Below are 21,244 nucleotides of genomic sequence, written 5' to 3' on the forward strand. Positions count from 1 at the left end.
ACAGTTTAACATTTATTTAACTAATTTCAATGAAATGATAGGGTGTACCACGGACAAAAATGCATGCACAGGCCATCTTTGAAGATGCAGCATTGATAAAGGCAACATTTTAAATTTTCTATCACATGTAGGACTACTAGAAAGGCGACATATTTTCAAGATTCTCTTATAAAAATGTGTTTATATCAGCCAGTGATAAAAAGTAAGTTTGCGTCGTCGTTGTTGAGCCCAGAATAGTCGGCACGGACTTATCTTTGAGCAACAGTTATCTGGCAAAGCCAAGCATCATATTGGGATTTTTTTCTCAAAACAGTCATCCTTAAAATGTAACGTTATAGAACAAACGCTTAAATTAACGCCGTGACTGGAACGTCCGCAAAAAATAAAGTGCATCCATTTTACCCTGACGTCTGGATCTTTCGGCAGCGTATTCAAAGATGTTTGTCCACAGCCAGGAACAGCACATCTGCGTGGCATCGTAATTTCCCTGTACACAGACCCACTCGCTGTGTACAGACCCACTCCCGTACACAGACCCACTCCTGTACACAGACCCACTCCTGTACACAGACCCACTCGCTGTGTACAGACCCACTCCTGTACACAGACCCACTCGTCGACTGAACGCTTGTGAGGTGCGCGGCGCGGGCGCGACAATGACACGTAATGAGCGTAGTCGTCTTGCGCTTTAAGCGTAGTTGTCTTTTGCTGGAGGCGGTCATATGCAAACGCTGGTACGTCACTTCGTACCGTGACGTCACTTCTTACCATGGATCCAGAACGAGCTGTATTTAGAGCTTGATTAAATAAATGATTCGTTTATAATGGGGAGGACGTCTTAAGCTATGAAACTTGCAGGACGTTTTAATGGTACAAAGACCTCTTATAAACCAAAAGATCAAGGCAAATTTGGTTTCTCATGTCATGACCCCCAATGTATGCCAGATGAATTATAATGAACATTATACACATACCTGTACAAATCAACAAAAAAACACATAAATCTCGTCACATGCAGTCTCCTCCACACAGCACACAAATCTCAAGCTCCTGTTAGCAGATAATATACAGAAAACCTTGTAGACTAGCACGTGGAAACATTAGAGTCTACTTTTAAGCTTGCAAAAAGTTTACAAGGTTTATATTCAATTGACACATTAACTGCATGTTGACAACCTCAAAAATAACATTTATACATAACATAAAACAGGTTTGTGTGATGGGGCTATAGAGGTACCTTTGAACTGCTTTTGACAAGAAAAAGAAAGTACACAAAATAAATAAATACAAAATCCCCCCAAAAAATGAAATAAATTTCTTACACAGCACACTAAATGCACAAACACACACCAACAACTCTTTCCACACCACACTTGTATGACTCAAAGTGAATATCTTCCCCCCCTAGTTACAATTTTGAGAGCTGTAGGTAATGATCCAGCTTTAGTTCACAAAATAAACCATAAGAAAAAGAAATCACAACTGATAAGTTTCTGGGCCTACAAACAAACAAAACAAATTAATGATGAATCTCAAACCCATAAACTATTTAAGAGACAAAACTAAAGGCAGGGAAAACAGTGGTCAGTTGCGCAGGACCACTCGAACTCTTAGTTGCCTTTTGGCTGATTTCTGAAGCCACATGAAGTACAACAGCTGTTAGCATCTATCCACCACTCTTCCAGCTTGACATAGCCAACGTGAGGGCCTTTAAAGCAACTTCTGTGCAGTATGCTGTAATGGTAATTCAATGTCCACCACTCAGCCAAACCTTGTCAGCATTTAGGACATTTAGACCACACGTCTAAAACAAACCAACAGAGCTTGTTCTTCCAGCGACCACATGCCAAACAATTCAGGCACTGCAACCATTCCATTCAGGAAGCGCGGCCCGGCACGTACTGTTCACACCAGACGCGTATTCTTCGCCGAGGTCGACAAGCGCTTCTGCTCAGTTGTTGTTTATTCAGAGCTATTTTTTACATCATGGTTAAGTAAATAACCTCATAAAATGAATAGCCTACACCATGTTTCTGTAAACAAGAAGTTTGTACACTTCTTTTATTAATCCGTTGTCGAGACACACATGCAGCCAGAGAGAGAATATGGTAGACAATAGTAGGCTAGTGTAGATATACCGTTGAAATATACATCCTCTCTTCAAATTTATTACATCTATTTTCCTCTTCCTGTTTCCCGTGCCGTGAAGCGCCAGTTTCGGCGTCTGGTCTATTTTTTGCAGTGCGAGTAATTTGACATCATCCATTTTCACTTATCAACTCCTGCCTGCCTCTCTCTCTCTCGCTGTTTCCCTGTTTGTTTGTGTGTTCTCGCGGTATTTTAATTTGAAAATTGACGCGGATCACTCACGGCTCGCGCAAAAAATAGACCAGCCGGCGAAACTGGCGCTTCACGGCGCGGGCCGGCCGCGGCGCTCCGCGTCTGCTGTGAACGACACCATAGGTTAACATGGGCGCCGAAAGGAAGCGGCCTCTGTTCCGCGTCGCTTCTGCGTGCGGTGTGAACCCGGCGTTAGTTAACATGAACCAACTATTAATTAGCACAACTTCTACAGCATTTATTTATCTTAATGTTAAGCTCAACATTTCTAAGATCCAAAGTTGTATCTTTTAACATTATTAATGCACTGTGCACTAACATGAACACAAATATTTGACTAACTAGCATAACAAAGGCTATTGCTCTCTGTTAGTTCATGTTAATGCATTAAAGGATTAGTTCACTTTAAAAAAAACTTTTGCTGATAATTTACTCCCCCCGATGTCCTCCAAGATGTCCATGTCTTTCTTTCTTCAGTTGAAAAGAAATGAAGGTTTTTGATGAACACATTTCTCCATATAATGGACGTCAATGGGCCCCAAACGGGTCAAGGTCCAGATGACAGTGTCAGCGCCGCTTCAACGGGCTTTAAACGACACCAGACGATGAATACGGGTCTTATCTAGCGAAACAATCGGTCATTAAAAAAATTTAGTTTTATAAGCACAAATGCTCGCCTTGCTCTGTTCTGTGATGCGCGTTCGTGACGTCACGTAATACGCAGTTACGCTGTAAAGGTCACGCTTGACGAGTCAGTGTTTACAGATGTGCGGAAGGAGGACCATACACACATATTCAAATGTCTTTGTGTCAGTTTATCGGTTAAAATGCCCATCTCGTGTGTGTATCCTGGTGTTGGAATATTAAAAAGCCTAAAAGAACATTTTCGTCAGGACAGACATGTTTTACTTTTCACAGAAGCGAGACCTTTACAGCGTAACTGCGTATTACGTGACGTCACGAACGCGCATCACAGAACAGAGCAAGGCGAGCATTTGTGTTTATAAAACGTAAACTTTTTTATTTATGTTTGAAATGACGATGGTTCCGCTAGATAAGAGCCGTATTCATCGTCTGGTGTCGTTTAAAGCCCGTTGAAGCGGCGCTGACACTGTCATCTGGACCTTGACCCGTTTGGGGCCCATTGACGTCCATTATATGGAGAAATGTGTTCATCAAAAACCTTCATTTCTTTTCCACTGAAGAAAGAAAGACATGGACATCTTGATGACATCGGGGTGAGTAAATTACCAGCAAAAGTTTTTTTTAAGTGAACTAATCCTTTAACAATTGAGACCTTATTGTAAAGGGTTACCAAAAAATATATTGCCTAACAAAAAATGACTTGCAAACAAGTCATTGGATAACATTGGGCTGTATATATAAAGAAACAAAATGCATGTGCCATGAATAAAACTCTAACTCATCTGAGTAAATGAGTAAAAGTTTAAAAAAGTAACCATCACAATAAATACATAGGCTTTATTCATACTTCTTGTTCTAACAATCCCATATTTACAGGCGGTGAACCCCACTACTGCCATCTCAACACAGCGGTTCTCATTCTTCAGCTTTATTCTGATGAATCCGCTGACCAGCGTTCCCACCTTCCCCTGTCTCTGCTGTCCATCATGTCCATCATTGCTGCAGTCAGACTGGGATCTGATCATGGATGGGAAAGGGATATACTATATAGCAGGGAAGTATACGGTTTCGGACGCAGCCATAGTATCTTTTGGTCTGACGACTGGGCGTGGGAGTCATGTCTATTTTTCTTTGTTACGATTTAACCTAGACGGATCGTAATACCTGCACAGATATTTGTCCATTACCTGGGTATAAAATAAAATATGTATCTTTCCCTGTCTGACTGTACTAGTGCAGAGACTACTGTCACACACACACACACACACACACACACACACACACACACACACACACACACACACACACACACAGTTAATTCATTATTCATAAATTGTTTGGATAGCGACAGTATGAACAACAAAAGTGAGACTGTTGAGTGCAGTGCTTATGGTGGAGGGAGTGTAATAAAGCAAACTGCAACAGATTAGTCTGGGGAAAAGTTAAGAACTGTTTCTGGGGGGTTTGTGCAGTGAACTGTTACTAGTTTTACTGGGGATATAGAAGAGGAGAATAGTGCAACACTGCAGTTTGGGGTGGGTGAAGGAAGGATTACAAGTTTTATTGAGAGTACAAGTGTGTTGGGGTTTGGACGATTCCTCTTAGACAAAACCTCTCCAGCCTTGGAAAAGATCCTTTCGCATGGAGCAGAGAATGCAGGGGAACATAAGAATGCCAGTGCCAGCTGGTATAAATGAGGACACTGATGCTTCTGTTGAATCCAATATACTAGTGGATCCTCAGACCTTGTGAGATTCACTTCTGATAAATACTTTTCCACTTTTACAGTACAGATGCCAAAGGTACAAAGAAAAAAACTCCATTAACAAAGGTTCAAAGTACTTATCACTAATGTGAAAATTCCCACAACAAAGAAATATACTACTTACTGTTGTTTGTAGCTTGACCTGCTTCTGAAAAGGCTGGCAGCTGAGCTGGGGGTGTATTGGTGGAAGCAGTATGAAGACCAGCTTTTCTGATTACAGTAGCACATTCAGATTTTAATTTTGATACCACTTCTTGAAGTTTCCCTTGACTTAAGAATCACAGTTTTTTAAATCTGGGATCCAATAATGTGAGTATGGTCATCATACTTATTGATTCTTAATGTACTGCATATTCCCTGACCCTCCGGACCAGGGTGTCACCCAGCTGCCTTGTTAAACTGGAGTTGAGGTCTTCTAACTTACTCATAACAGCATTATTAAGCATCTTCATCAAAGGTATCTCTTTGGAGGAAGACTTTTCTCTCCAGAAAGCTCTGCTGTAGCCTGGCGGAAAGGGGCAAAAACATGTAAAGCATCTTGGACTCCCTCATACTCCAGGGCTGTAGGAGGGGTGATGTCGTTCTTTAGAGAGGTCAGGGCTGTAGGAGGGGTGATGTCGTTCTTTAGAGAGGTCAGGGCTGATGTCGGTCTTTAGAGAGGTCAGGGCTGTAGGAGGGGTGATGTCGTTCTTTAGAGAGGTCAGGGCTGTAGGAGGGGTGATGTCGTTCTTTAGAGAGGTCAGGGCTGATGTCGGTCTTTAGAGAGGTCAGGGCTGTAGGAGGGCTGATGTCGTTCTTTAGAGAGGTCAGGGCTGTAGGAGGGCTGATGTCGTTCTTTAGAGAGGTCAGGGCTGTAGGAGGGCTGATGTCGGTCTTTAGAGAGGTCAGGGCTGTAGGAGGGCTGATGTCGGTCTTTAGAGAGGTCAGGGCTGATGCCGGTCTTTAGAGAGGTCAGGGCTGTAGGAGGGCTGATGTCGGTCTTTAGAGAGGTCAGGGCTGTAGGAGGGGTGATGTCGGTCTTTAGAGAGGTCAGGGCTGTAAGAGGGCTGATGCCGGTCTTTAGAGAGGTCAGGGCTGTAGGAGGGGTGATGTCGGTCTTTAGAGAGGTCAGGGCTGATGTCGGTCTTTAGAGAGGTCAGGGCTGATGTCGGTCTTTAGAGAGGTCAGGGCTGATGTCGGTCTTTAGAGAGGTCAGGGCTGATGTCGGTCTTTAGAGAGGTCAGGGCTGATGTCGGTCTTTAGAGAGGTCAGGGCTGTAGGAGGGGTGATGTCGGTCTTTAGAGAAGTCAGGGCTGATGTCGGTCTTTAGAGAGGTCAGGGCTGTAGGAGGGGTGATGTCGGTCTTTAGAGAGGTCAGGGCTGATGTCGGTCTTTAGAGAGGTCAGGGCTGTAGGAGGGGTGATGTCGGTCTTTAGAGAGGTCAGGGCTGATGTCGGTCTTTAGAGAGGTCAGGGCTGATGTCGGTCTTTAGAGAGGTCAGGGCTGATGTCGGTCTTTAGAGAGGTCAGGGCTGATGTCGGTCTTTAGAGAGGTCAGGGCTGATGTCGGTCTTTAGAGAGGTCAGGGCTGATGCCTGTCTTTAGAGAGGTCAGGGCTGTAGGAGGGGTGATGTCGGTCTTTAGAGAGGTCAGGGCTGATGTCGGTCTTTAGAGAGGTCAGGGCTGTAGGAGGGGTGATGTCGGTCTTTAGAGAGGTCAGGGCTGATGTCGGTCTTTAGAGAGGTCAGGGCTGATGTCGGTCTTTAGAGAGGTCAGGGCTGATGTCGGTCTTTAGAGAGGTCAGGGCTGATGTCGGTCTTTAGAGAGGTCAGGGCTGATGCCGGTCTTTAGAGAGGTCAGGGCTGTAGGAGGGGTGATGTCGGTCTTTAGAGAAGTCAGGGCTGTAGGAGGGCTGATGTCGGTCTTTAGAGAGGTCAGGGCTGTAGGAGGGGTGATGTCGTTCTTTAGAGAGGTCAGGGCTGATGTCGGTCTTTAGAGAGGTCAGGGCTGTAAGAGGGCTGATGCCGGTCTTTAGAGAGGTCAGGGCTGTAGGAGGGGTGATGTCGGTCTTTAGAGAAGTCAGGGCTGTAGGAGGGCTGATGTCGGTCTTTAGAGAGGTCAGGGCTGATGTCGGTCTTTAGAGAGGTCAGGGCTGTAGGAGGGCTGATGTCGGTCTTTAGAGAGGTCAGGGCTGATGTCGGTCTTTAGAGAGGTCAGGGCTGTAGGAGGGCTGATGTCGGTCTTTAGAGAGGTCAGGGCTGATGTCGGTCTTTAGAGAGGTCAGGGCTGTAGGAGGGCTGATGTCGGTCTTTAGAGAGGTCAGGGCTGTAGGAGGGCTGATGTCGGTCTTTAGAGAGGTCAGGGCTGATGTCGGTCTTTAGAGAGGTCAGGGCTGATGTCGGTCTTTAGAGAGGTCAGGGCTGATATCGGTCTTTAGAGAGGTCAGGGCTGATGTCGGTCTTTAGAGAGGTCAGGGCTGATGTCGGTCTTTAGAGAGTTCAGGGCTGATGTCGGTCTTTAGAGAGGTCAGGGCTGATGCCTGTCTTTAGAGGGGTCAGGGCTGTAGGAGGGCTGATGTCGGTCTTTAGAGAGGTCAGGGCTGATGTCGATCTTTAGAGAGGTCAGGGCTGATGTCGGTCTTTAGAGAGGTCAGGGCTGATGTCGGTCTTTAGAGAGGTCAGGGCTGATGTCGGTCTTTAGAGAGGTCAGGGCTGATGTCGGTCTTTTGAGAGGTCAGGGCTGATGCCTGTCTTTAGAGAGGTCAGGGCTGATGCCGGTCTTTAGAGAGTTCAGGGCTGATGTCGGTCTTTAGAGAAGTCAGGGCTGATGTCGGTCTTTAGAGAAGTCAGGGCTGTAGGAGGGCTGATGTCGGTCTTTAGAGAGGTCAGGGCTGATGTCGGTCTTTTGAGAGGTCAGGGCTGATGCCTGTCTTTAGAGAGGTCAGGGCTGATGCCGGTCTTTAGAGAGTTCAGGGCTGATGTCGGTCTTTAGAGAGGTCAGGGCTGATGTCGGTCTTTAGAGAGGTCAGGGCTGTAGGAGGGATGATGCCGGTCTTTAGAGAGGTCAGGGCTGATGTCGGTCTTTAGAGAGGTCAGGGCTGATGTCGGTCTTTAGAGAGGTCAGGGCTGATGCCGGTCTTTAGAGAGTTCAGGGCTGATGTCGGTCTTTAGAGAGGTCAGGGCTGTAGGAGGGATGATGCCGGTCTTTAGAGAGGTCAGGGCTGTAGGAGGGCTGATGCCGGTCTTTAGAGAGGTCAGGGCTGATGCCGGTCTTTAGAGAGGTCAGGGCTGTAGGAGGGCTCTATAGATGTCTGTAATTGTCAAGTATTCCTGAAGATCTTAATCTTATTTGGTGTTGGGACCAAAATACAAATCAGCCCCAAAGTGATCTAAGAAATCTGCTCATGATATAGACTCACAATAGTGCTGTTGTTCTGAGTATCAGCACAACTGTGAAATATTGATTAACATCATGCTTTATACAGCCATTCTCCTTCACACAAACCAGGGGTGCCCAATCCTACTCCTGCCGATCCACGCTCCTGCACAGTTCATCTCCAACCCTAATCAAACACACCTGAAGCAACCAATCAAGATCTTCAGGATCACTTGAAAATGAAAGGCAGGTGTGTTTGAGGGTTGGAGATGAACCGTGCAGGACAGTGGATCGGCAGGAGCAGGATTGGGCACCACTGACACAAACCATCTCCAACTAATGCTTAATGTTATCGTTCCAACCTGTGTTCCCCTGTCTTGTGTGTTCCATGTTTTGCAGTTATTTGCAGCCTGCCCCAAATGTTACACTTAACACATACAGTAAGACTTTACTATTATGCTATTAACCTTAAAATGAATCTTTCTGTCATCAGCTAACCCTTGCAGTGGCAAACCATGGCCAAATATCAGGGAAAACAACCCTCAAATCTGTTGTGGCCTCGACAAACAACCCAAGAAATTCTATCGGACTAAATCAATACATAATCGAAATCTACTATAAGTATAACAATACTTTAAGTCATATCGCTCTGATTTAAATTATGAAGTTTCACATACTTTTAAGACCACCACAACCAATAGAATTACAAAGAAGAATTCTTTATTTTTACATTTTTTGCACACACTCATCATCACTATGTTTGTGTATATGCAGAGATGTACATGCGCATAAAAGACTTTATTATCGGGAAAAATGCAGGTGAACTGTTTAAAAAAAAAAAAAAAAAGTCTCCCATTCTCCAAATTTGAACATAATATAAAACGTGTAAGGCTCACATGTTCCGACTGTTAGATGTCTAATAGCTGTTTGACTGAAAGACTTTGAATGCTATAGACAGACACTGGTCGTCGTTCTTCAGTCTGACCACTGACATCAGCAGGAATGTAGACTTATCAGCTTGACTTTTGTAAGAAACACAGAGCTTAGTGGCGTCCAAATGGAGCAACCTTTAGAATAACCTCTGATAGTAATAAATAAATGAATAACGGAATAACCCTGATCATTAAATTAGCTAATAACATTCTAACAAACAGACGAAAAACACAATATAGGCCAGACTGAAAGGGGGAATGTGAAATGCGTTGTGTTTAAATGCCATAAAACCAAATCTAACGTAACCAGAATAAATGAATATCTCTGCAGATTCATATTTTCCCCCATCCCCATTCCAGTCCCCTTGTGAAATACAAAGATAAAGTTCTGATATCATTCAAGAGCAGATTCAAATCTTATTGGTTTCTCTACACTTCAAACCATTGCTTAAATAGTTTCACATCTAGTTTTCTTCAAAATGTACGCTACTATTGAAATACTTTGGGATGGAAAAGAACTGAAAGCGAGTCGATCCGCCAGGTCAGCGCGGTATTGCATGGCATGCTCACTTTGATCAAGCGAGCCTCTCTTGTAGGCCTTTCCTACGTAGACAAGCATCATACGGTGAGTGCATGTAAATGTCTTCTGATGCCGTAAAGGACCTGGGAATGTCAGTCATGGAACGCCGGAACACAGCATGCATGGCTTTAGCTGGGAATGTGCCACTGGAGTTCCCTTTGGACCCAAAAACAAAACATGAATGGAGGTGAACTTTGGGTTAGTTGCTCTCCTCGAGTCAAGCATGCATGCTAGCTGGATCTGCGTCTGCTTTCTGAGGACAACTCCATCTGGACGCGGCTCGCCACCAACGGCCCAAGGGGAATTACTCGTTTAATGCGAGTAAGCTCATGCGTGGTCTTGACGCCCATGGCTCATTCGGAGCATTTAGTGCCTGCTAGTTTTGAGCGAGGAAGAACAAATAGTGAAGGAATGCCAATGTCGATAAAACGTCCTCATCTTTTGGTGACGGAACAATTACATGGAGATGTTGCTGTACAGTTGTTCGATTTCCATCTTGAAATACTCCTTCAACTCGGGTCTCTTGGCTTTTAAAGTGGGGGTCAGCAATCCGTTTTGTATGGAGAACATTTCTTTGTGAATGTGGATGTCTTTAACCTGAGAGGAGTCAAACAGAGGATCGTGAACTGTTAAGGTTGTGTTATTCACTTACACGGTCCTCTATATGCAGGCATTTCATGGCTGTGACCATTTTAAATGTGAAGCGTGCCGCTCTGTGACTCTTCTGGCCTGTAATAACCACTGCACTGGCCCCGCGAGGACCGCCGCCGTGTCCCGCTCTTCATATGTTCTTCATAAAAATAGTCCTGATATCTGCAGAACTCGGCGTAATATATATAATAATGAAATGATAATAATAATAATAATAATTTGAACTCGTTTACACTTTTAAACGAGGTCATTAAATTGATGTCATTCTACCAGCCAATCGCAGCATTGCTGGTCATAGTCTTGAGTCTTTATAGATTTGCTCTTTGAAACGAACAGTAATCTCAGACTGTTTGAAGAAGCAGGATGAGCTAGAGATCAGGATGAGAAGATCTGGCCCACGTCACATCATCTACAGTGTGTTAAACGAGCAATGAAGAGCGGCCTTGATTAAAAACTCCCATTAGTCCATCTGGTGCAGAAATGGCACGCTTCACCTTTAAATGAGATTAAATATCAAATGCTTTCTAGTTAATTGAACCTAGTCCTAACACGTGTGAGCAACTAATGTTCATACCAACGAGTGTTTAGTGGTTAGTTACTGTAGTGTTTAGCTACTGTAGTGTTTAGCTACTGTAGTGGTTAGCTACTGTAGTGGTTAGTTACTGTAGTGGTTAGTTACTGTAGTGTTTAGCTACTGTAGTGGTTAGCTACTGTAGTGGTTAGCTACTGTAGTGGTTAGCTACTGTAGTGGTTAGCTACTGTAGTGGTTAGTTACTGTAGTGGTTAGCTACTGTAGTGGTTAGCTACTGTAGTGTTTAGCTACTGTAGTGGTTAGTTACTGTAGTGGTTAAGTAGTGGTTAGCTACTGTAGTGTTTAGCTATTGTAGTGGTTAGTTACTGTAGTGTTTAGCTACTGTAGTGGTTAGTTACTGTAGTGGTTAGTTACTGTAGTGGTTAGTTACTGTAGTGGTTAGCTACTGTAGTGGTTAGCTACTGTAGTGGTTAGCTACTGTAGTGGTTAGCTACTGTAGTGGTTAGTTACTGTAGTGTTTAGCTACTGTAGTGGTTAGTTACTGTAGTGTTTAGCTACTGTAGTGGTTAGTTACTGTAATGGTTAGCTACTGTAGTGTTTAGCTACTGTAGTGGTTAGTTACTGTAGTGTTTAGCTACTGTAGTGGTTAGTTACTGTAGTGTTTAGCTACTATAATGGTTAGCTATTGTAGTGGTTAGCTACTGTAGTGGTTAGCTACTGTAGTGTTTAGCTACTGTAGTGGTTAGTTACTGTAGTGGTTAGCTACTGTAGTGTTTAAGTAGTGGTTAGCTACTGTAGTGTTTAAGTAGTGGTTAGCTACTGTAGTGGTTAGCTACTGTAGTGGTTAGCTACTGTAGTGTTTAGCTACTGTAGTGGTTAGTTACTGTAGTGGTTAGCTACTGTAGTGTTTAAGTAGTGGTTAGCTACTGTAGTGTTTAAGTAGTGGTTAGCTACTGTAGTGGTTAGCTACTGTAGTGGTTAGCTACTGTAGTGGTTAGCTACTGTAGTGGTTAGCTACTAGCTACTGTAGTGGTTAGCTACTGTAGTGGTTTGCTACTGTAGTGGTTAGCTACTAGCTACTGTAGTGGTTAGCTACTGTAGTGGTTAGCTACTGTAGTGTTTAGTTACTGTAGTGTTTAGCTACTGTAGTGGTTAGCTACTGTAGTGGTTAGTTACTGTAGTGGTTAGCTACTGTAGTGGTTTGCTACTGTAGTGGTTAGCTACTAGCTACTGTTGTGGTTAGCTACTGTAGTGGTTAGCTACTGTAGTGGTTAGCTACTGTAGTGGTTTGCTACTGTAGTGGTTTGCTACTGTAGTGGTTAGCTACTGTAGTGGTTTGCTACTGTAGTGGTTAGCTACTAGCTACTGTAGTGGTTAGCTACTGTAGTGGTTAAGTAGTGGTTAGCTACTGTAGTGTTTAGCTACTGTAGTGGTTAGCTACTGTAGTGTTTAGTTACTGTAGTGTTTAGCTACTGTAGTGGTTAGTTACTGTAGTGGTTAGTTACTGTAGTGGTTAGCTACTGTAGTGTTTAGTTACTGTAGTGGTTAGTTACTGTAGTGGTTAGTTACTGTAGTGGTTAGTTACTGTAGTGTTTAGCTACTGTAGTGGTTAGCTACTGTAGTGTTTAGCTACTGTAGTGGTTAGCTACTGTAGTGGTTAGTTACTGTAGTGTTTAGCTACTGTAGTGGTTAGTTACTGTAGTGTTTAGCTACTGTAGTGGTTAGCTACTGTAGTGGTTAGCTACTGTAGTGGTTAGTTACTGTAGTGGTTAGTTACTGTAGTGGTTAGTTACTGTAGTGGTTAGCTACTGTAGTGGTTAGCTACTGTAGTGGTTAGTTACTGTAGTGGTTAGCTACTGTAGTGGTTAGCTACTGTAGTGGTTAGCTACTGTAATGGTTAGCTACTGTAGTGGTTAGCTACTGTAGTGGTTAGTTACTGTAGTGTTTAGCTACTGTAGTGGTTAGTTACTTTAGTGTTTAGCTACTGTAGTGGTTAGCTACTGTAGTGGTTAGTTACTGTAGTGGTTAGTTACTGTAGTGGTTAGCTACTGTAGTGGTTAGTTACTGTAGTGGTTAGTTACTGTAGTGGTCAGTTACTGTAGTGGTTAGCTACTGTAGTGTTTAGCTACTGTAGTGGTTAGCTACTGTAGTGTTTAGCTACTGTAGTGGTTAGCTACTGTAGTGGTTAGTTACTGTAGTGTTTAGCTACTGTAGTGGTTAGCTACTGTAGTGGTTAGCTACTGTAGTGGTTAGCTACTGTAGTGTTTAGCTACTGTAGTGGTTAGCTACTGTAGTGGTTAGCTACTGTAGTGGTTAGCTACTGTAGTGGTTAGTTACTGTAGTGTTTAGCTACTGTAGTGGTTAGCTACTGTAGTGGTTAGCTACTGTAGTGGTTAGTTACTGTAGTGGTCAGTTACTGTAGTGGTTAGCTACTGTAGTGTTTAGCTACTGTAGTGGTTAGCTACTGTAGTGTTTAGCTACTGTAGTGGTTAGCTACTGTAGTGGTTAGCTACTGTAGTGTTTAGCTACTGTAGTGGTTAGTTACTGTAGTGGTTAGTTACTGTAGTGTTTAGCTACTGTAGTGGTTAGCTACTGTAGTAGTTAGCTACTGTAGTGTTTAGCTACTGTAGTGGTTAGCTACTGTAGTGTTTAGCTACTGTAGTGGTTAGTTACTGTAGTGTTTAGCTACTGTAGTGGTTAGTTACTGTAGTGGTTAGCTACTGTAGTGGTTAGTTACTGTAGTGGTTAGTTACTGTAGTGTTTAGCTACTGTAGTGGTTAGCTACTGTAGTGGTTAGCTACTGTAGTGTTTAGCTACTGTAGTGGTTAGCTACTGTAGTGGTTAGCTACTGTAGTGGTTAGTTACTGTAGTGTTCAGCTACTGTAGTGGTTAGCTACTGTAGTGGTTAGTTACTGTAGTGTTTAGCTACTGTAGTGGTTAGCTACTGTAGTGGTTAGTTACTGTAGTGGTTAGTTACTGTAGTGGTTAGCTACTGTAGTGGTTAGCTACTGTAGTGGTTAGTTACTGTAGTGGTTAGTTACTGTAGTGGTTAGCTACTGTAGTGGTTAGTTACTGTAGTGGTTAGCTACTGTAGTGGTTAGTTACTGTAGTGGTTAGCTACTGTAGTGGTTAGCTACTGTAGTGTTTAGCTACTGTAGTGGTTAGCTACTGTAGTGGTTAGTTACTGTAGTGTTTAGCTACTGTAGTGGTTAGTTACTGTAGTGTTTATCTACTGTAGTGGTTAGTTACTGTAGTGGTTAGCTACTGTAGTGGTTAGTTACTGTAATGGTTAGCTACTGTAGTGTTTAGCTACTGTAGTGGTTAGTTACTGTAGTGTTTAGCTACTGTAGTGGTTAGTTACTGTAGTGGTTAGCTACTGTAGTGTTTAGCTACTGTAGTGGTTAGCTACTGTAGTGGTTAGCTACTGTAGTGGTTAGCTACTGTAGTGTTTAGCTACTGTAGTGGTTAGCTACTGTAGTGGTTAGCTACTGTAGTGGTTAACCACTACAGTAGCTAACCACTACAGTAGCTAACCACTACAGTAGCTAACCACTACAGTAGCTAACCACTACAGTAACTAACCACTACAGTAACTAACCACTACAGTAGCTAACCACTACAGTAGCTAGTTACTGTAGTGGTTAGTTACTGTAGTGGTTAGTTACTGTAGTGGTTAGCTACTGTAGTGTTTAGCTACTGTAGTGGTTAGCTACTGTAGTGTTTAGCTACTGTAGTGGTTAGCTACTGTAGTGGTTAGCTACTGTAGTGTTTAGCTACTGTAGTGGTTAGCTACTGTAGTGGTTAGCTACTGTAGTGGTTAGCTACTGTAGTGGTTAGCTACTGTAGTGGTTAGCTACTAGCTACTGTAGTGGTTAGCTACTGTAGTGGTTAGCTACTGTAGTGGTTAGCTACTGTAGTGGTTAGCTACTGTAGTGGTTAGCTACTGTAGTGGTTAGCTACTGTAGTGGTTAGCTACTGTAGTGGTTAGCTACTGTAGTGTTTAGCTACTGTAGTGGTTAGCTACTGTAGTGGTTAGCTACTGTAGTGTTTAGCTACTGTAGTGGTTAGCTACTGTAGTGGTTAGCTACTGTAGTGGTTAGCTACTGTAGTGGTTAGCTACTGTAGTGGTTAGCTACTAGCTACTGTAGTGGTTAGCTACTGTAGTGGTTAGCTACTGTAGTGGTTAGCTACTGTAGTGGTTAGCTACTGTAGTGGTTAGTTACTGTAGTGGTTAGTTACTGTAGTGTTTAGCTACTGTAGTGGTTAGCTACTGTAGTGTTTAGCTACTGTAGTGGTTAGCTACTGTAGTGGTTAGCTACTGTAGTGGTTAAGTAGTGGTTAGCTACTGTAGTGTTTAGCTACTGTAGTGGTTAGCTACTGTAGTGTTTAGCTACTGTAGTGTTTAGCTACTGTAGTGGTTAGCTACTGTAGTGGTTAGCTACTGTAGTGGTTAGCTACTGTAGTGTTTAGCTACTGTAGTGTTTAGCTACTGTAGTGGTTAGCTACTGTAGTGGTTAGCTACAGCACGCCAGTTTCAAACGCACCTGTTCGAATGAATGGAGGCCACTAGCTTTTCCCAAACGCACCATGTCATCCAGGATGGCTTTCTTCAGGTCCTTCAGATGGACAAAACAGACAATGGTCAGCAACTTCGTGAATCCCAGACAGCAACATAGTGTCGGCACATCTGGTACACATGGGCTCCACACGGCCCGGATCTGGGCCCACACTGTGTTGCTGTTCGGGAAAGCAGCAAATGCATACGAGATCAGGGTTCAGGGGAGCCTTACTTTATTGTCACACAGCTCGTTGAAGCATCCTTCAAAGCCTTTCTTCTGAGCCCATGAGGGAAAGACCTCGGGATCCGGGACGATGATTCCCACCAGACACGACTGCACACACAATCAGCGTTAGCATCCGCGGCGCAGCGAACTCTCGAGACATTCAGGCTAATGCTAAGCGACTGACCTGCAGGCTGTCTCCGTGCACGTAGAGCTGAGACACGGGTTCACTGCGGATGTAGATGTTTTCTATTTTCTCTGGGGAAATATACTCTCCTTGCGCTAACTTAAAGATGTGCTTCTTCCTGTCGATGATCTTCAGGGTGCCGTTCTGAAGGACAGACAAACGGAAGGAGCTGTTGTTATCACTGTCTGTCTGAGCAGCTCAACGGCCCGGCAGACACCAGTAAAGAAGAGCAGGGTTGGCCATGCAGGGTTAATGTCTTGATCCAGCACTCTGTATCATTCAAATAAGCCTATTCAATGCTGGTGTTCAAGAGACTATAGACTGAACATGTAATACGCATGTGCACGCCGTCAGCGTTTTCACGGATTCGCGTTTTTGAAGTTTAAGCGGAGATGATAACGTTTTTCAAACTAGCACCTTGAAACCTATTTCATGGTTTGCGTTCTCGAGCTCCAAACACTGTGTTGTGCGGATGAGCGGCCGGAGCGCATTGGGGTTTTCTGTTAGAACGGTGTCGTGTTAGCGGCCGCTAAGTTAATAACTAATGATCGTTGCGACGGAAGTGAATCAATCAAAACTAACTTTAGCTGGACAATAACTGTATTCTAGAGCTGCTGTAAAGCCTGAACACTGTTACTGTAATCTCCTGTTATCTCTGTAAAGCTGCTTAGATACAATCTATATTGTTAAAAGCGCTGTATAAATGAAGGTGACTTGACAAGAGAAATGTTAAGGAAATGCATAAGTCTCAAGTCAAGCAGTCTCTATAGACCGATACACTGAATTTTGTTATTCAGTGTATTTTTCTAACATCTACATGATCTGGTTCACATCAATGAACCAACTGTATACATTATTTTAAAGTATTAAATCAGGTAGAAGTAGCTCTTTAACTTTCTATTTCCCTGCCATTGACAAAATCAGTGTTTCACTGTTATACAGTAGGGGGCGCTGTTACCCATCTTCTGAAAGAGGACTGAATCTCCAGATCAAAACATTGCTGACACTCGTGTTGCAGTCTTTGAAAAAATGTAATTTCTCAGCTTTTTTTCCAAAATGTAGCCATTTTTTGTGTGTAAGTGTTGATAAAAAAAAATAATGCACAAAGCTAGAATAAAATGCTTATTTGATTGTTTAAACGCAGAGGCTCTGTTCTTTCTTTTGATATATTGCATGTTCAGATATTCATACAACAGAATATTCTGGGGGCCATGAAAGTTCTGAAAATGATCAAAAGCGCTGGCGGGGAAAGGGTTAAAGTCACGATGGGACAGCAGCAGGACAGTCCTGTTCCTCGTGGGCTCTTGTATATAAAGAAGAACAGACCAACATACCGGCAGCCATTTCCCGATGTCTCCGGTGTGAAGCCATCCGTCTGTGTCCAGCGTCTCCGCCGTCCTCACAGGATCCTTCAGATAACCCTTGAAGACATTTGGGCCTTTCACACAAACCTGGAGCAAACACAAAGAGAAGAATGATGGATGATGCTTTAATAATTCTGTGTTTGGCGAGAGAGAGCTTTGTGCTCTTAAGACAAGTGCATGAGGACATGACTGTCAATCAAGCTTGTGATGACTTCCTGTGTCCGTCTCTCCCGCCCTGTGCTTCATCAGCAGCACTATTGCAGAACGCCACGGAATTCATCTTTTCTTTATTAAAAAAGGAAAGTGAAAGTGTTGTGTTTGCAAGATATTTACATGCATTAGAATTTGTGACATTTATACTTGGATATTTTGACAGATAGTTAAATGTAATAACCCCAGGAAAACAATATTTACAGTTCAGAAATTCATACTATTTGAAAGACATGGTTGTACAGGCGTCTACTCAAGCTGTAAGGAACATTTGAACATGCATGTTACACCACATGACATTTCAGAGAACTTTTGTTGGAAATGATAGATTTGAACGCTACGAGTCCTACATTTCTCCAGACAAGGTAGATTTCTGTTTTCTAGTGTGAAGCAGCTTTTTAAAGACTCGTCTTTGCCAGTGTGTGTTAAACTAAGAGTAAGGCCACTCGGACAGTGTTAATACAAACCTCGCCCTCTCCTTTAGCAGCGAAGTAGTTCTTCTCCGCCACATCCACCAGTTTAATGAGGTTACAGGGCAGCGGCGCTCCTACATGACCTGCACAGAGACAAGACCTCCATAACTGCATGTCCTCACACAGGTCTGTGTGGAGGATTCCACAGATAATGACGGATTACAGGAGAGAATGACTGAGACACACAGATGACAGTCTGGAACGGACGGCACTCGAAGTGTAATGCAAAAACAAGCCACTGGAGGGAGAGCTTGCCACGCAGTTTCACAGTGGATGTAGAGACATATGTCTCACTGCTACACAGTATTCACCCTGACTGAAGCATCCTGATCATTAAACGGCTAGTTATCAGTAACTGGGCAGTGACTGTGGCTCAGTCCAGTGTTTTTCATTCATACACATGCAGGAGACAGAAACACCCCCGGGGTCATGTTCGGTAACTCTTCCCTGCGGATCCGTGTCACGTGAAGATGTGTGACCAATGGAAGATTGATGTGTCAGGCCGTGACCTCGGTAAAGCCTAGTAGATTTTACATTTTCTATGTATTATATGTTACATATAAAAAAGATGCCGCAGAGTGTGACGTCACATTACGACCGTCTGTAGAAATAGTCATTAAATCTAGTGAAGGACAGCAGCCGTCAGTCACGCTGAATCACAAGCATGCGTGTCCTTCTGGTTTTAATCATGGAGTAAAGAGCTATTCCCAGTGAACCGTTGCATGGACTCCTGGAGACAACAGCAGATATAACGTCTGTATTACCGTTTGCTCCGATAGCAAAAGAGAAAAGTCCATGATAGCATTTCCATGACTTTCCAAAAGAGGTGGAAAATAGAGAGATTAATGATGTTGGTCAGAAGAGAGAAAGATGTGAAATGTTTGAAATGTTAGAAATACAACCCGTTTTATCATTTACTGCCAAGGTAATATAAGACCAAGTATAGCGTTACAAATGAAAGTAACCTATGAGAAACTTTACTCGATCTGTGATATTGATAACTGTGAAATGAGTCGGTCTGTGAAAAGGTCCATTAATCATCATGTGAGAGTGTAAGTTTCTGTTTTTTGTCTTTCTAATAATCACGCCACACGAATTCATCACAGCCAAATGTATTAGTTTTTCTAAAATTATATTTAGGCTATGGTTTGATTCCAACCTTACATTTTGATTTACTGTTAACAATAAGTAGGCTATATATTTTTTGTCAGTAAATGTTTAGTGTACATTTGTCAGACTGTAGTGGTTATTGAGATGTCTTTTTAAAACATGTTTACATAGCTGCCAACTTTTGAGTTTAGCTTGGAGTGAGATTGGGGGGGGGGGGGGGTGATGCAAAAACTTGCATCACAATAAGTTGTGATTGTCAAAACATTTGGCAAGTTTACTGACAACATGTTACAATGTTTAGCTGCATGGTTACAATTGCTGGCAGGTTACTGTATTTATTATTGCTTAACATCTTGATTCGATATCGATTCATTTAGATAATTATTAGTTACAGTAGATACATGTTAACAAATAAATCACTAATGCTGAAAACATAGAGAGCCCTATTTTTTTATTAAAGGTTAAAAATAACAACTTAAATAAAATAATGCGTTCTTTATTATAATAACAACTTTATAATATTTTAATGATATAAGTAAAAATATATGTAGCCTAATATAGTGGACATATTTAACAAAACTCTCTAGCTAATTTTTACAACCTATAAATGGTCATTAAATTGCTTTCCTGATGTATATGTTTTGCAGTCCATTTACATTTAACATTTACCTGTTTTATTGACTTCTTACCGCGGTTGAGAAACACTGATTGATTCGAGGCATACATTTCGGTAAGTTCGGATTTATTTACTAATATCTCTCAGCTGAGCTCAGATTCTCATCACCAGTCGTCGCGGTTTTGGGTTTTCCCCGCCGTCTTTCTTGTATCTCTTCTTCTGTTACTAAGTTCGGGGTGCAGCGCATGGGGTTCAGTGACGCTAATCAGCGCCATCTATGGTCGGGGAGTTTTTTCTTTTTCTTTTTTGCGTGAGAAATGTGATGTGTGGCGTGAGTGCGTGTGAAAACAGGCAAAACCGTGTGTCACACGGCGAAAGCGTGAGAGTTGGCAGCTCTGTGTTTATCTCTGCAGTCAGTAAAGCGAGCCAGAATATGTGCTCTGCTTTCAATCCAAGATACCATTTAAACTAAATTGTTTGCTTTACGACACACCAAACTGTTTAAAGGGTGATTCTGGATGAGGCCAGTATAAAGACATGTGCTGGAGGTCATGAGCGAGCGAGAGTCTCACCGGACGTCCAGTCTCCAGGCGTGGTGAAGGTGCATCCAGCGGTGCACTCCGTCTGTCCGTATGCCTCGTACACCTGCAAACACACAGCCGTGATCAGATCCGAAACACAGGAGCGCTACGCTACAGACACACAGCCGTGATGAGATCAGAAACACAGGAGCGCTACGCTACAGACACACAGCAGTGATGAGATCAGAAACACAGGAGCGCTACGCTACAGACACACAGCAGCGATGAGATCAGAAACACAGGAGCGCTACGCTACAGACACACAGCAGTGATGCGCTACGCTACAGACACACAGCAGTGATGAGATCAGAAACACAGGAGCGCTACGCTACAGACACACAGCAGTGATGAGATCAGAAACACAGGAGCGCTACGCTACAGACACACAGCAGTGATGAGATCAGAAACACAGGAGCGCTACGCTACAGACACACAGCAGTGATGAGATCAGAAACACAGGAGCGCTACGCTACAGACACACAGCAGTGATGAGATCAGAAACACAGGAGCGCTACGCTACAGACACACAGCAGTGATGAGATCAGAAACACAGGAGCGCTACGCTACAGACACACAGCCGTGATGAGATCAGAAACACAGGAGCGCTACGCTACAGACACACAGCAGTGATGAGATCAGAAACACAGGAGCGCTACGCTACAGACACACAGCAGTGATGAGATCAGAAACACAGGAGCGCTACGCTACAGACACACAGCCGTGATGAGATCAGAAACACAGGAGCGCTACGCTACAGACACACAGCCGTGATGAGATCAGAAACACAGCAGCGCTACGCTACAGACACACAGCAGTGATGAGATCAGAAACACAGGAGCGCTACGCTACAGACACACAGCCGTGATGAGATCAGAAACACAGGAGCGCTACGCTACAGACACACAGCAGTGAAGCGCTACGCTACAGACACACAGCCGTGATGAGATCAGAAACACAGGAGCGCTACGCTACAGACACACAGCAGTGATGCGCTACGCTACAGACACACAGCAGTGATGAGATCAGAAACACAGGAGCGCTACGCTACAGACACACAGCAGTGATGAGATCAGAAACACAGGAGCGCTACGCTACAGACACACAGCAGTGATGAGATCAGAAAC

General features: G+C 43.4%; 1 protein-coding gene across 2 annotated transcripts in view; it reads right to left on the reverse strand.

Moving 5' to 3' along the window:
• Positions 1 to 8,802: 8,802 nt before the first annotated feature.
• Positions 8,803 to 21,244, reverse strand: part of acsl6 (acyl-CoA synthetase long chain family member 6) — a 65,969-nt gene continuing 53,527 nt past the window's right edge. For both annotated transcript variants that reach the window (XM_079587213.1, XM_079587214.1), the window contains 7 exons: positions 20,112 to 20,184; positions 17,808 to 17,896; positions 17,101 to 17,217; positions 15,767 to 15,910; positions 15,589 to 15,690; positions 15,343 to 15,414; positions 8,803 to 10,212 (listed from right to left, as the gene is read on the reverse strand). In XM_079587213.1, the coding sequence (XP_079443339.1) occupies positions 10,072 to 10,212; positions 15,343 to 15,414; positions 15,589 to 15,690; positions 15,767 to 15,910; positions 17,101 to 17,217; positions 17,808 to 17,896; positions 20,112 to 20,184 (738 nt within the window). In that variant the 3' untranslated portion in view covers positions 8,803 to 10,071. The remainder of the gene's footprint in view (positions 10,213 to 15,342; positions 15,415 to 15,588; positions 15,691 to 15,766; positions 15,911 to 17,100; positions 17,218 to 17,807; positions 17,897 to 20,111; positions 20,185 to 21,244) is intronic.

Source organism: Phoxinus phoxinus, assembly GCF_949152265.1.
Source record: "Phoxinus phoxinus genome assembly, chromosome: 17".
NCBI classification, from domain to species: Eukaryota; Metazoa; Chordata; class Actinopteri; order Cypriniformes; family Leuciscidae; genus Phoxinus; species Phoxinus phoxinus.